At 28.1% G+C, this 16,283-nt stretch overlaps 1 protein-coding gene across 1 annotated transcript; it reads left to right on the forward strand.

The window, feature by feature from the left end:
- Window positions 1-8,280: 8,280 nt before the first annotated feature.
- Window positions 8,281-12,764, forward strand: LOC113852167 (arogenate dehydratase/prephenate dehydratase 1, chloroplastic-like). Its single transcript, XM_027482411.1, has 11 exons — window positions 8,281-8,560; window positions 9,625-9,689; window positions 9,769-9,861; window positions 9,953-10,153; window positions 10,391-10,471; window positions 10,564-10,659; window positions 11,251-11,328; window positions 11,400-11,489; window positions 11,585-11,652; window positions 12,003-12,084; window positions 12,711-12,764. The coding sequence occupies exons 1-11, from the start codon at window positions 8,281-8,283 to the stop codon at window positions 12,762-12,764; spliced, it is 1,188 nt and encodes a 395-aa protein (XP_027338212.1).
- Window positions 12,765-16,283: the final 3,519 nt, after the last annotated feature.

Consider the following 16,283-nt stretch of genomic DNA (forward strand, 5'->3'; position numbering starts at 1 on the left):
AGATTATCGCTTGAGCAAGTTGCTTTTCGCCTAAACGAGAAGACAATTGAGGTAACCTTATCCTATCTCACTTAAATATAAAAGAGTGTATGAAATAATTTAAAAAAGGTGTGAATAACACTATTACCCTTGTTTTGGCTTGAATCGTATCGCTAGTTAGAGAGGTGAGCTTTTAGAAATCTCCTTGGGCCATCTGTTTTCTTGCAACCATGACTGATTCATTTCACTCAAATTCTGTGATTCTATAATGTAATTGCAAACAGAACACAAAAAATCAAAATACAGTATGCACCACTTAATAGGTGTTGTGGGGAATTTTGGCTGCGGTACGACGAATGATGCATTCACCACATTTCATTATTTCTTTCTCCGAAAATAAGTAAAAACTATTGACAAATTAATATTTAGTTTTTTTAACTTAATTATATTTTTTTATGTATCATTTTAGTTTATTTAATTTTAAGTATTTATATATATTTTTTAATTTTTAAATTATTATTTTTATATTAAAATATTTTAAATAAAAATAACGAATACTCTTTATGGTAATACTCTAAAGTATTTTAATAATTTTTATAAAGTACCTTATAAATTTTTTGAAGTATTTATTATATTTTATATTTGTTCTTAAAAAAATAAAGTGGGTGAAAACTAAAATTAAACTCAACGAAGATAAACTTTAATAAAAGAGATAATTTAAATTATGTTACATAAAATTATCATTTCATAATATTTTTAAAAAATAATTAAATCAACTAACTTTAAGAGAGAGTTTAAAATATAATATAAGGCCAATATATATATATATATATATATATATATATTTGGGAATGAACAGAAATTAACTATATATTACAATTTTTTATATTTTGATTAATTATTAAATAAAATTTAGAATACAAAATTTAATTTAAATAATTAGAAATTATAAAAATTAAATATTGCCAAATAAAACTAAAGAGACTAAAATTGTATATAAACTAAAATATAATACCTAAAAATGTAAATTCATTTAACACAATATTGAAGTGGATTGACTCTGGTAGTTCATTGGGACACACTTTAAAATTTAAAGAGTATTTAAAAAAATATTTTAAAATATCCATCTCCAAAGTTTTCATATTGACGGTAAAGGGTGAACTTATATTACTGTAAAATATGAATTTTGTCTTTATTAAATTCACTAACCTTCTTTCATTGATTAGAGGCTATTTGAATTATGACGTACAGAAAACAAAATTTTCACGCTTAAAAAAAATAGCTGCAAGCTAAAGGAGAGGAGGTTAGCAAAGGTGATAATGGCGGCTATAATTTTTTTTTTTACAATAATTAACGTGCGTTGAATGGCATCAAAAAACATATATTTTCAACAAAATTGATTTTAGCCTCGCAATGTGACAACTCTAACTAATACTCAGTTTGAAAGTAAGAAAAAGAAGAAGAAAAAATTGAATTAAGAAAAATGGAGCACAGAATACAGTTGTTTTGATTTTGTACAAAGTTGAGGGATGATTATTTCACCGTTGGTTTGGTTAAATAACATGGAGATTTGGTCTAAAGTTGAGATAGAAAGCCACAAAGCAGAGACCAAAGGGTGCATTTTTTAATTTCTACCATAATGTTGGGTCGGAGTGATTGGGACCCTTTTGATCCGTATGTTCCCATTTACCCAACACAGACGCCATTTCCAGTTACCTTTCTTCTCCAGCTCAAGGAACTGCCTCCATTTCTTTGGCCTTTGGTTGATATTTTCCCCTCATAATTGTGAGATTAAATCAAATTTTCGTTTAAAGTGGCTTCTATGATTTAATTTTAAATCTCAAATTACAAGTAAAATAATTCATCTACACGTTATAGTCATAACCAATCACTGATGGGTTAAAAGGCTGCCTCCACTTGCAAAATTACTTGAAGAGACTAGGTAAAAGCCTAATGGGACCCGGTAATCAAATCATACAACTCTGACTCATAAATCATTTCAAGTCTCTTTCCGCTTTTATCTTGTTTCAATCTCATACAGATTTTCTTCAATTTTTTCAAGGGGGTTTAAATTTTTTAAGGGTTAGCCTAGAACCAAAATGACATTTATCATGTGAAGTTCATATGCTACAGTTGCTGAGTCAGCTACTAAGAGATGCATTCATCCTAAAGTGCATCTTTCATGTCCGAATGAAACTGTTCTGTTTATACGAAACCAGCTTTATCAGGCTTTTGTATTTTTAAATGAAAAAAAATCTTATTATTTTATTTTATATTTAGCTAATGTGGAGAGAGAAAGAGAGACAAAAAGCATAGGAATCAAAGAGCTACATCCTTAGCTTTACTTGTATGTACGATCTCTATGACTTTATATTAAAACTTGTTTGAATGCTTTTCTTGTTGGGAGAGGGGTCCGCTATAACTGTAGTGAACGATGGACACGGTAGGAACTAATAAAATCAAATCAAAGAAAGGTTCCAATGGTGCTATTCTATATTCCCTGCTTTTTAGGAGATCTAGGAACCTTCTCTTTTCGCCCCATTTCTTTCCTTCAATTTGTTTTTCCTTGCAAGAGAAAAAGGGAAAATAAAACTTGATGCACAGTTAGTAAATGATTGTTCAAAGTTTAATGTCTCATTTGATTCATCAATTACGTAAGACGGTCATGGAGGATGTCTTAAACATGTCTTCCTTTCTCACTAACGTAAAAATGGTTTGGTTACAATGTTTATTATTTTATAATTCATTCTTTTAATCAAAATTAGAACTGTGTTGGGTTAAATTATATTAAACTCAGTTAACATATAACTCTTCGTTTTAGAACTTCAATTATAAGTTTCCGAACAAGAACAAGAAGAGTGTGTTCGAAAGAATTTATAATTTTTCAGGTTAAATTTTTTTGTTTAGATATTTAATTTTAAAGAGTTTAAAATTTATAAATTTTATTAGAAAATTTTAATAGACTAAAATCAAAGATTTCTAAATCTTAAGGAAAAAGTGAGTATTTGAAACTTCTTTTTTCATTTATTATGTGTTTTATTAATATTTTCATTTAGTTATAGTTAGATTAATAATTTAAATTTCATATTTTAAGTAAATTTTGTTATATATAGTGATAATTTTTTAAGAATATAAGTAATTTAATTACTCTAAAAATTTAAATAATATAATTTAAATTTCTTAAAATTTTTAATTACTAACACGTCCTTATTTGAAAACAAGGCACTCTAAAGTAATCTGTTTCTTTACACGAACAGTGCAGAACTCCTTTTTTTGGGTCATTATAAGGAGAGTTTTATTTAATTACAGTTCTTCACTGCATAAGCCCAATACAAAAGTAATTAAAGAATTCTTATTTTGGGTCCAAAATTAAAGATCATTAGCAAAAAAGATGGAGGAGCGGTCGTTGGGCCAGAAGGTAACCATTGGGCCAGTAGTTTAAACTTGTCCTTCTTTCGACCAAAAAAATGGTCCTTTACATTTTGAAAAAAATATACAGTAATTTTTATTATAATTTATAAATTAAATGGTTTTTGCCTTCTCATATTTAAAACAATTACCACCATTAATTCTATAATAATAAATAATAAGGTTATGATTTATTTAAAAAATAAATATTTTTTAATTTTTAAGATATTAAAATAATTATAATGATGTACAATTTTTTCTCAAATTTATAGACAGTATAACAACTACTAAAATATACTTTAGCAAAAATATTATCAATTTTACAATGCTAAGGGCATTCTTTTAAATATAAAAATAATAGTAAGAATAACTAGTTTTATAGGAGTATAGACTTATTATCATTAACGGGCAATAGAACTGTAGTAAAAAAGAAAAGAAAAGAAAAGAAAAGAAAAACTAACAAACAGGACAAGGAAAAATAATCGTGAAAGTCCCTCTCTTGTATAAGATGATCTAACTCTGGATAGCCTAAAGCATTTGTATTAGGCATTTTGTCAATGGCCAAAAATGTTAACACACCTATTAGTTTCGCTAAAATCGCAATTTATAGTTAATTAATCGCCTCCACTCCACTTACTGAATGTCTTTGACCAACGCATAACAATGACGGAAGGGTCACAGACAAGCATGACAAAGTGAAGAACAAGTCACTTTATATGTTGATATTTAAATTTTATAATTCGTATATGATACATTTTTCATTCATGCAATTAATTAAAGTGTTTATTATATGCGTCACACAAATTTTTTTATTAAAGACTAAACATCTATTTTCATTTCTTTCCCTTTCTTTTTCATTTATTTACTTTTCTTTCTTCTTGAACTTTAATAGAGCATATTTACTTTCTGTTTGTTTCAGGGGAAAATAAACGATAGATTTTTTTTAATTCAAATTAAAAAAAAGGAAGAGAAATTTTTATTTTTTTTATCTATGCTGATTAACTTTTTTATTTTCATTTTAATTCAATAAAAAATACATTGTTATTCGTATTTTTTATATTCAAAAGAGTTCCCTCAGAGTTCTAAATTTTTATTTATACAGGTTACCTAGATTATAAAAAAAAAATAGTGACATGAAGGAGAACTTTCTTTTTTTTCTATTGTAAGTGTACTCTTATTGCTTGTCCTCTTGTTATATATTTATTTACTATTTGTAGTAATTTACATTTTTCATATTTTTCTCATAATAAAATATTTAAAAAACACTTATTTTTTCAATAGTTTTTTAACTTTGACTGACCAACAAAAATATATGAAGAAGAGTTACAATGACGTGAAGCATGTGGGAAACGCATATGCATTGTAACTGGTAATTAGGTGTCTTCCCTGCCAACTATTTTTGTGTTAAATAATTAGATAACTTTAGACTATATATGATGATGGTTTTATAGACTAATTAAAGCACAGGCCCCAGCAAATTAGCAATAAGGCTAGAATCTAGCTTGTTTTGTAAGCTTTGATCCTCACCTACCCCAAAAATGGTGTTTTACTGGGGTAAGCAACCTATACATGACGATTAAATATGCAACAATGCAACAAATTTCCTCATAATTGTAATTTTACATTACTTTTTTTTTTTTTAAAGACATAGACAATGTAAGTTTATTATAGAACTTCATACAAATTACATATGTCCCTGTATCACTAGCTCAATTATAGTGGCTTCTAACATTACTTATTTTAAGTTTCTTGTTTAGAAGAAATATAATTTTTCTTTTCCTTTGCTAAACTCAAACCACCAAGGTTATGTTATGTAACTATTTATTTTCACGTGTATCACAAAATTACTTTATTGAATCTTCAATCAAGTCCGTGATTCAGGATTAGGAACAATTATGACTTTATCATCGATCTTGCTGGCTACAATATTTTAAAGTTAATCTACATAATTGTTATGTATAGTTTATTTTTGTCGATCAGTACAATCTTACCATTTTATTTTTGTTAAGTCTTCATGATGCATTAAACCATTTTAATTCCTTCCTACTCATAAATTCTCAATAAAGATATTAAATTTAAATTTTGCATTTCACAAAATCTTTCAAATTTCATTTTTTTTATTTTTAAACTTTTAAAATTATTTTATCTCAAATTTGTCTTAAAACTCTAATTATTTGATAAGAAATTAAAGATATGAGGATTTTATGTAAAAAAAAGTGAAAAAAATAACTTAATTATAACAATTAAAAATTGAGAGATTATATTACAATAAAAATCAATTGAAAGGTGAAAATTTATACATTAATCCTAGTGGAATGAGGAAAATTTTGATTAAGCCTTGCATATTTTTAATATATTGAACGATACACCTAAGGCAAAGTGAATGTGTCGAAGAGTTAGGGCCAGTAACACACGTTCTTAATATTGCAAATGAATATGTACCCAAAAAATTCAACATGAATAAATCTTTAAATAGAAAGTTTAATGCTATCTTTCATTCTATTTATAACACATAAATACTTAATTTATTAAGACCAATAAAAAGTAATATTAAATTTCAAAATTATAATTTATTCAAAAAATATTCATAATATTAATTATTGTCTTGTATACTAAATGAATGAATATGTCCAATTATATGGACAAAGGGTAAGTACTTTATTTACACAAATTTTATAATAAATAAAGGTATCATTTTTGTAATCATTAGCACATATAAAAATATGTCTTTATTTTTATAATTAAAATAAAAAATGTATTAATAACTTTTTTTTTATAAATGGAATGAAAGGTAACAGTTTATGTTTTAAGTGTTTAAATGTTTATTATGACTTTAATATTTTGTTTAATTTTATTCCAAAATGTTATCTTAAATATTTTTGTTGATTAAATTAATAATATAGATATTTTTTATAAAAATTATTTAAATTAGAGTGATGGTAGACATTTCTTGAAATAAATTTTTTAAATGAAATATTTGACTCGGTATTTTCGTGGCAAGGTTGTGATATTAACTTTTAAATCAGGAGTAAAAATTTAAGTAAAGCTCATTTTTAAGGCAGTGATTCTAAGCGACTATCAATACAATTTGTTGAAAATTACAGTCCAATTTTACCACAACTTAATAATTTCTGGGTAAATATGTGTCTATATACCATAAAAGAAAATAATTTAAAGATATTTTTAGAAGAGGGAAAAATTACTCTGATAATCTCCACATTTTAAGAAGGATTAATTTTCAATTGTTAGCTGCTATATTACAACCAAATAAGAAAGTAATTTTCAAGTTTTTTTAAAGTATTAAATAAATATATTTTTTATATTTTTTAAACTAGGTAATTGAGATGATTGTCGGCGTAATTATTTAGTAACATTTAATATTTCGCCTTAATTATGCTGTGGTCTAATTCTTCAATTTATTCAATGTATGTAATAGTTTTTTACTCAGTAAGGAAAACAAAATTAAAGACTGTATGCCTGTATCCATTTAAATTTAGCGGAGGGATGATTTGGACTCACAGTTTTTTTAATAAATTATTCATAAATTGAATTATAGAAAAAGAGGAGGAGCAGCAAGTTTGAGGTAGCCTCCTGGTTTAATCATAGTGGTTAATTATTGTGTTTTATAAAAATAAATGTTTAAATATAGTTTTTTGTCAAAATATATCAAAATTTAATTTTGTTCTCTTCAAAATTACTTATTCAAAATTTATATTTTTAAAATTATTAATTTTGATTCAACTTATTAATCTTCACATAAAAGTGATACATGGCAGAAAAATACACCTGACAATATTTAAGTTAATCACGTCATTATTTAACAGTGACTAAAAGAACAAAAGCAATAATTTTTTAAAATATTTAAATTTAAATTAAAAAATTATATAGTTAAATTAGTAATTTATACATTAAATATATATATATATATATATATATTTACTTAGAAGACTAATAAGTGAGTATCTTATTAATATAATTTTTATAGTGAATAAATATTAAAATAATAATTACTATATTTTAAAACTTTTTTATTTTATATAAAAATATTATAATAATTTTTTTAAAAATAATAGTAAGCAATTAATTACTAGAAAAATTTCTGCTTCATTCCACATTTAGATCTTTTAATAAGCTTTACATAAATAACAAAAAAAAATCTATTACATATTACTTTTATATATTTTTGTTTCCAAGTCTAACAATTAACAATTATGATTCAAACCTTTCCACATTCCTTACCATTTTATCTCTTACTGCCATTAATAGCATATTTTTTTATACTTTTAAATATTTTATTCAATGTAACTTACAAATAATTTATTTAAAAACTAAAAAATATTTAAAAAATTATAAAGAAGAATGTGGTGTTCCTTTTTAGCATTATATATAGACTTATAGTCAAAGAAAAAACTGTCAGATAGAAACAATAATATAAGATTCAGGTCGCCTAACCGTTGGTCTTTTACAACAGGTGTCTTGTGTAGTGGTGACTGGTGAGTTCATTGTTCAATTCCCAATATCTCATTTCATTCCAGGTACAATTCATTTCATAACTGATATCATATACATATTATATAGTAGTACATAAATCCATTTTTTTATACATTATAAAATAATAAATTTAATAATATTATATAATCTTTAATAAAAAAATAGTATATATATATATATATATATATATATATATATATATATAAATTTTTATTATATATCCTTAAACTTGTAGTTAATTTGTCTACTTATTTTGCGGGTCCAACTCAGTCTTCTTTCTCCTTGAAAATGTCATGTCATGTCTAGAAATCCTTCACCAACCCAAAGCACTTTGATGGGCGTGGACTTCTTCTCTGACTTCCATCAGACTCTACACTTTTGAGATTGGACTAACTGAGTTTGATGGCTCTCAAACTGAATGGTTGTTCCAAACCTCCTCAATTGGGCTTTGCAACTCTTGAGCGTGCTAATTCTAGGATAAGAGTCGATTTAACATGTGATCTTGAGAAATGCCGCAAGTGGGAATGTTCTTGTTTGAGTGCTTTGGCACATAGAGCTTTGACACCAGTTGAAGACGGGAAGCCTGATGTGAATGGAATTGAGTCTTCTGGGGATGCTGCTTTGGTCCGTGTTCAGCTAAATGAGTTGAAGGGGTTTCACAAGGATGTTAACCTGCTTCCTAGTGAGTTATACTTATACATGTCTCACATTTAGCATTTCTGTGGCTTGTTGGCATTTTGAGAATGTTTTGTATTTTTTTACTGATTTTTGCTATGTGACCATTTTATTCATACTCATATCAGTCTTGCATATCTCAGAATTGTACCTTGCATATTAACTTTTCTATGTTGAATAAACCTTTTTGGGCATAATTTTTTTATGCATGCCTTTTGTTTTTACAAAGAATTTGTAGTTGCAGCTATTTTGTTCTTTTTAGCGTTTGTGATTACACAATACACTTCTTGTTATCTTTCAAAATACTTATGTGATAATCTTTCACGTTTCTGTTAATGGATTTGGTCTTTCAAAATACCTCTATCTCTCTCTCTCTGTCTCTCTGACACACACACGCTTGACTATTCTCGATTCGTTCTTCACCTCTCCGTTGTTCAAATACTCTCTCTCTGTCTTTTTTATATAATAGACGATCTAAAAGTGTCTTATAAAAAGGATTAGAGTGATTAGTTGGAAATGCATACCACCCTTAAAAGAGATTAATGTTAGTGATATGATTAATTATGTTTGTAAATGAAAGATCAAAGAAAATCAATTGAGGAAATGCACTTGCATGAATAGGACATTCTAAATGTGCCGTAAGACACTAAATTTTTCTTCATGCTTAATCATGTGTACTGCATCTGTTCTCTTTCTTAAGATCCATGTGGAATGGTGAACTCAGGTGATACACTATCTAAAATCTTGACTCGGTATGATGAAATTATGAATTTTATCACAGCTGCATATGTTCAGTTGAATGATCATTGTCCCCACTCAACCAATAAATTAATGCTGCTCAGCTAATTATACTTCCATGTTTCTTGTATGAAAGTTATTTGTAATAATGAATCTTTAGATTTGTACCCTACTTTTTAGAAATAGCAATACGCTTCAAACTGTGGGTTCATGTTGACATGCACGCACATACACATGTTGTGTGAGCATGCAAAAAAGGGAAATTATATTATGCAACTTCCTATCCTTTTTCTCCTTCCTTTTAACATGATCATGCAACTTCTTTAATTGCAGAGCCATTAATGGCCAATGATTTTTCTTCTTTAAGAGATGGATCAAAGGTGCGGGTTGCTTATCAGGTACGAAGGTTGGTATTTCTTTCAAATAAAAGATTCATGGCATCACTGCCACTCCTAACTAGTGAATTACCTAATACAGGGCCTTCCAGGAGCACATAGTGAAGATGCAGCTTTTAAAGCATATCCAAAATGTGAGACAGTGCCATGTGATGAGTTTGAGACTGCATTCAAGGTTCCACCTTGTTTCTCTATGACCTCTCTCCCCCCATTTGATACATTGACTAATAGATTCTGCAATGATATATTTATATTCTTTTCTGCAGGCAGTTGAGTTGTGGTTAGCAGATAAAGCTGTTCTACCCATTGAAAGTTCAGTTGGTGGAAGCATCCACCGTAATTATGATTTACTTCTTCGCCATAGACTACACATTGTTGGGGAGGTGCAGTTACAAGTTAACCACTGCCTCTTAGGATTGGCAGGTGTAAGAAAAGAGGAGCTAAAAGGGGTTGTAAGTCATCCTCAGGTTGGTTGTCAAATATAATTCTTTTCCATCTTTTTCACACACAACCATGCTTTAAGATGCCAACAAACCTCACATTGGTACACTTTATTGGATTATATCTCAGGTTTACTGTCACTGTTCTACTATATAATTTGATGAATATTTTCAATAGATATGTCAGCTTATCTCAACATGCCATCTCTTAAGTGGATTTATGTGATTGCACAAACTTTATAATGATCTTATTCTTATTTGCAGGCTCTTGCTCAGTGTGAGATGATGCTTAGTGGTTTAGGTGTTGCCAAAATTACTGCAAATTGTACTGCTGCGGCTGCTAAGGTATATAACAATTTTTCTCTGCTCCACTAAAAGCAAGCGTTGATTAGGTTGTAGTGTAGCAGGTTCTAATAATTATTGGGACACTGTGACAGGCAGTGGTCTCAACGGGAATAAGGGACACTGGAGCTATTGCAAGTTCTAGGGCAGCAAAAATATATGGCCTTGACATTCTTGCAGAAGGAATTCAGGTAAAACTTCAGTTCCATGTTTTGGAAGACTCAGCTACTACATCATATAGGGGTGTTAGGAATTAGGAAGAGCTTATGAAAATAGCTTATCACTTCGAGAGGTTTTTTTTTAATTTGTTTCGATAAATTTTTTTGTATAACTTATCAAAACAATTAAGATCTTTTTAACTTATTCTACTAAATTTCAAGATCGAATGTTTGTTTAAATAAGTATTTAATTAAACTGTTTACCTAAATACATCTATAGTCTTGGTGAATGATTTTCTTTTATTGACGCAGTTTTAATATGTGAAATATGTGCGCATTGGAGTTAGGAGCTTATGCATTGATGAGCACTTCCAACTTATTGCTTTCCTTAGCTAGGATGCATGTCGCTTATTTATATATTTTTGTTCAGTTTCTATACTAGTTTTCTATGCTCGAGGATCTTACCCATGCAGATATGTGCATGGATGTCCAAAGAAAAGGCATTTAAGATTGCACTTCTTTCTGCTAATTTTTTACACCATTTTTAGCTATATCAAAAGACATGTTTGTTATTGTTGGTTATGTCAAGATTGAAGTTAAGCTGATTCATTTCCATCTTCATAGGATGATGATGATAATATCACTCGCTTTTTGGTACTTGCAAGAGAGCCTATAATTCCAGGAATTGACAGGCCCTATAAGGTAGAGAAAAAATAGTTATTTTATATTTACTTTTTAAGAATTTACTGATGAATGCATGGCTTCTCCACCAGACTAGCATTGTTTTCAGTCTAGAAGAAGGTCCTGGTGTACTATTCAAAGCCCTGGGAGTATTTTCTTTGAGGAACATTGATTTGTCAAAGGTGTGCTATAATAATAATAATAATAACAAGAATTAATTGAAATTTGAAGTTAAAATCTATGCTTCATTGCTCTCATTTCTTTGGAGTAATTTCAGATAGAGAGCCGTCCACTGAAGCAGTGTCCATTAAGGCTTGTTGATGATTCAAATGAAAGGAGTGCCAAGTGAGTAATGGATTTTGTTTCCTATTTGAGATTTTCCATGGCAGAATCGTGTAAAATATAGATTGACAATGCAATTAAATGATCATAACAGCTAGTAAGAGAAAAAATTGGAGGGCATTAGATGGCTCATAATATGTAGAAATCTCTTTAGTCATTCGAGTTAATAGATAATCCAACATATTGTATCTTTACTCTGAAAAGCATATTTTCAATTATGTAGTTCAAAATAGGATGGTAAAGCTTGGAAACGGGGGTTTTGTTATACTCCATTGGTACACTAATGATTCTGTTATTCTGGGTGGAAGCGTGTTGTGAAACTGTGACTTAGGCATGAAGTTTTCTGGTGGCAGGTACTTTGACTACCTTTTCTATATTGATTTTGAAGCTTCTATGGCAGACCCTCGTGCACAATATGCTTTAGAAAATTTGCAGGTAATATCATATTATTCTCTTACCATTCTATTTGTCTGTGAACTCATAGTCAACAATGCCTTTTCCTGTTCTAAACCTTGTTTTTGTTTTTAATTATTTGAGTGTCCATTCCAGCTCTCACATGTTTTATTGTTTCTCTGGCTTAGACTAGTTTGCATTCTACAATGTTGTATTGATGGTGATATTTCCTTAAGTGATTGATGATGTATAGAATCCTATGTTGTACTGCTTCATATATTAGTGTTGTTTCTACCTGCTGGTGGGCCCAACATGTCCCAAAATGTTGCTAGGAAGCAGCATCTTTTTTCAATTTTCTCCTTTTTTCTTTGTTTTTATTTTCGTTGGATAGATAGGAAAACAAAAACATCTAAGTTAGACAAAAATGCTCCACCAAGTGGAGCCCTCTCTCCCAAAACACACCAAATCAGTTGCATGCAACATTCTTAAAATTTCTGTGCTACATCTGTGCATGGTATATTCTTAAAATTCCAGCAGTCCTCACTATGTTTGCAAAAGGAATACTATTGGTATCTTTTTCTTTGCTGGCTTTAAACCTTTTTAGGACTCTTCCAATGTAGCTGTTAAATATTAACTCAAATTGTTTTTGGTTTTTTCCCTCATTACAGGAATATACAAGATTTATTCGTGTTCTTGGTTGTTATCCCATGAATAGATTATAAATGTCAAATTTCTTAGCAAGGAGCAACAGTCCGTGCTGTACATTTTACTGATCTTGGTGTAAGCCCTTACTGCCAGAGGTTCATCTTGAATCAGATACAAGAGTAGATAATATCCTTTGAAAACATTTTCCCTTTTACCTCATTCAAAGTTTTTTTAATCTCCAAAGGAGGAGTTTTGGAATGTCATCATAGTTTTAACAGATGGGGTGAATTCTAGTACAGGCATTTAGTTATTTTCTATCAACTGCAGATGTAATAGCATCAAAATTAGATACCTTCTTCAACTGTAAGGTCCTGGATAGTAGCTTCTATAGTTGCTTTTGATTTCTTGATTATGGCTTTTTATCTTAGACCCATGATATACATTTTAGAACCGTTTATAGTAAAGTAATTGCAGTAGAAACTTACCTTCTCAGTTTGCAAACTATATATAAAAACAATGCTCCATTCAATAATGGCAAATAAATAAATGACAAAAGCAGCTCGAGTTTCCTTTTTCATGAACTGCTACACCAAATCACCACAAATATTTTTTTTTGTTTCCCATCAAGTTTAATCCCGATCCGACCAAGTCGCACAACTGGATATGGTAGGTGAGTTTACAAAAATTTGGTATGTACTTGAAACTTTGCTTAAGTAATATCGAACCATTTGTTACTTGGACCAACTTCCATTAGTAATGTGCATAATATATGTTAAATATTAATATCAATTGGGTTGGTTTCATTAGAAAATGATAAGAATTGAGAACACCTTATACTAAAACAAAAAAACCTTTTTCTGAAAAGACAATTTCTCCTCATGCAAACTCACTTAGCGTTAGAAATTTGGAAATCTTGTAATTACAGTTTCAGGGAGGGGAAGTGTAGGAGCAGCTTGAGCTTTCATCAAAATTTGGTAAATGTATAAATAACATTTTTCATCACAATTTGCTGCCAAGAAAGCTGCACCGCTGTTTGACATCTTAGCTCCCTAAAGTTAAACTAACTTTCCCTTAGCAGTTGTATGATATATTAAATTCTTAAGTTCCTGTCCTACACAATAAACTAGCCAAAGGTATATGCTGATATCTTATTTATGGTGGGTTTAGCCGTTGTCCATGTCATTGGTTTTGCATTGTTCTAAAGACAACACTCTTTTTTGGAGTGAATTTGTTTCTAAAGTGCATAAGGATATGTATTCTAGTTATATTTTGTATCCTCATTTATCAAATTAAGCATGGTACACCCACATGTAACCTAATCTATTATAATTTTCCTTTTTCCATTCAATGCTTAATAGTTAATTTTAAAAGAATTACTTTGTTACTGAAATATTGTTTTATAAAAAAAACCTAAAAGCCCCTTATCAAATTTGGCATCCAATCAATTCATAAAAGCGAAAGAGGTTTGCTAAGTAGAGTACTCTTTCTCTTATTTCAATTTTCCTTTTATTTAAAACTCTTTCATTTCAGTATGTGTGTACTTATGCTGTCAATTCTCACGATTCGTGCTGTGTGTTATGGGCTTATTTCTCAGTGATCTTATATTTTCAATAGATAGTGCATAGTTGTGAATTGGGATGCTGACTTATCCGAAGGAGGCTAGTAATTGATAGGCTATTTGCCCTGATTATTCTCATGGCATATTTTACAGTTGCAAGCCCGATGCCCAACGGCTGACGGCTGACAAATTGAGCCAGGCCCGACGGTTAGCCCGCCTAGTCCATTGAAAATGGTGGGCGGATTTTTTGGCCCATTTAGCTCATCCTCAAAGCATAAGCTGGGAGGGCCTGGTACACCCATTTTTAAATTTTTTTAAAAAATTATTAGTTTAATATTAGTTATTATTAATATAATTTTTTTAAAATATTTTTAATTTTATGTTAATTTTAGACAAATGATCTCGTTAACCCATTGAATCTTGCAACTCATTTTTATTTTTTATTTGTAATAAACTGACATATTAGTCTGTTAACACACCTTTAAATACATTGAGTTAAAAAATTTAACTCACTTTAAAAAATAAGATAGAACAAGTTTACTCACTTTATAAAAAGCTTTTAACATGACTGACTCACTTTCTCACCCTTACTTGTAACAATGATTAACATATTGTTATAGGTTTTATATATCAATTTTTTAATATGTAATAATGGATATGATATAAATCTAAATATAATAATTTATATTAAATATTATAAATTTAATATATTGATACAATTAAATATTATATTTTTTTAATAAAATTTTAGTATTTATTAATTTTTTATTTTATGTAGAATTAAACAGGATAAAAAAGGAACCATATATGTAAGTTTATATAATAATTTTTTTTTAAACTTTTATCTAGTTGCAAGTTGGTATCTAAGAAATAAATTTTCTTTTTTTCTATTTTTCTTATTTAGGATGAGAATAGATTAAATCGCTCATCCAGAACTTATAGCTTAGTCTATTTAAGGCCTAACCTGTCTCAACTTGTTTATTAAAAAAGTTAAGTTTAGACTTTTGAAAAAATCTATTTAAATAAAGAGGTACATAAAACTTTTAAAAAAAATAGGCCTATTAAGCTAGCCTAATTAAATAATTATATTATTTTATAATTTTTATTTATTTGTAACAATTTAATGTAAATATAATTATCCAAAAAAATTACATATATAGATATATATAATATGTAATGTATAATATAATTTAGTACTTATACTTTAATAATATAATAATTATAATTATACTATTAGAGTACCAAAATTAAAATTTATTGTAAAAAAAAACTACCAATTAAAATATTGTCTGATTTCTAAAATATCTTAATCCATCATTAGAATTTATTCTTTCTTAATTTATATTCTAGTCTTTTTAATTTAAATACTTTTCAACTTCTTAATCTCATGACTGAATAAACTAAAAATAAAAGTTATTTTTGACAATTGTTTATTGAGTTCTACGTTCTAGTATCATATTTAGTTTTCTTTTCGTAATAAATATCATAATTCTTTACTTGGTATTCAAAATTACATAATATAGACATGTTACTTTTTAGATTATTTGAGATATAAAATTTTGTAGGTTTATTGAATATAATCATGTTGAAATATGATATTTGTGAAGCTATTTATGTATAATTTTTTTTACTAAACATAGTATTTAAATATAATTATTTGTCATATATTTTTTATTTTACTAGGCCTTTTAGCTTGCTAGCTCGTTGGCCTATTGGCCTGTTAAATTTAAATTTTTAGTATTATTTGAAAGTTTTAATATTAAATAAATTATTAGACCAAGTCAGATTTCTAAAAAGGTCAAATCAACCTAAAAATTTGGCCTATTCCATATTATAGGTCTAAACTAAAACTTTAGTTTTATATAGTAAGTCAAATTCATTTAACCTTAACCTTAGCTCCACTTAACTCATTCTCATCCCTATTTTTATTAAGGGACTATTTGATTTTAATAAATATTTATAATTTTAAAATTTAATTATAAAATTGTAACTCTTTTTTCATTCTTTTTTAATTTTAAAAAACACCAAAAAATATTTT

Source organism: Abrus precatorius, unplaced genomic scaffold (genome assembly GCF_003935025.1).
Source record: "Abrus precatorius isolate BTA unplaced genomic scaffold, Abrus_2018 Scaffold10, whole genome shotgun sequence".
In the NCBI taxonomy this organism is placed as follows: domain Eukaryota; kingdom Viridiplantae; phylum Streptophyta; class Magnoliopsida; order Fabales; family Fabaceae; genus Abrus; species Abrus precatorius.

What these genes read in the sequence shown, in the direction of transcription:
- LOC113852167 (XM_027482411.1), top strand. Translation starts at nt 8,281, where the DNA reads ATGGCTCTCAAACTGAATGGTTGTTCCAAACCTCCTCAATTGGGCTTT. An exon ending in AGGTGCGGGTTGCTTATCAG is followed by an intron (nt 9,690 to 9,768) that starts GTACGAAGGTTG and finishes TACCTAATACAG; the next exon opens with GGCCTTCCAGGAGCACATAG. An exon ending in ATGCTTTAGAAAATTTGCAG is followed by an intron (nt 12,085 to 12,710) that starts GTAATATCATAT and finishes CCCTCATTACAG; the next exon opens with GAATATACAAGATTTATTCG.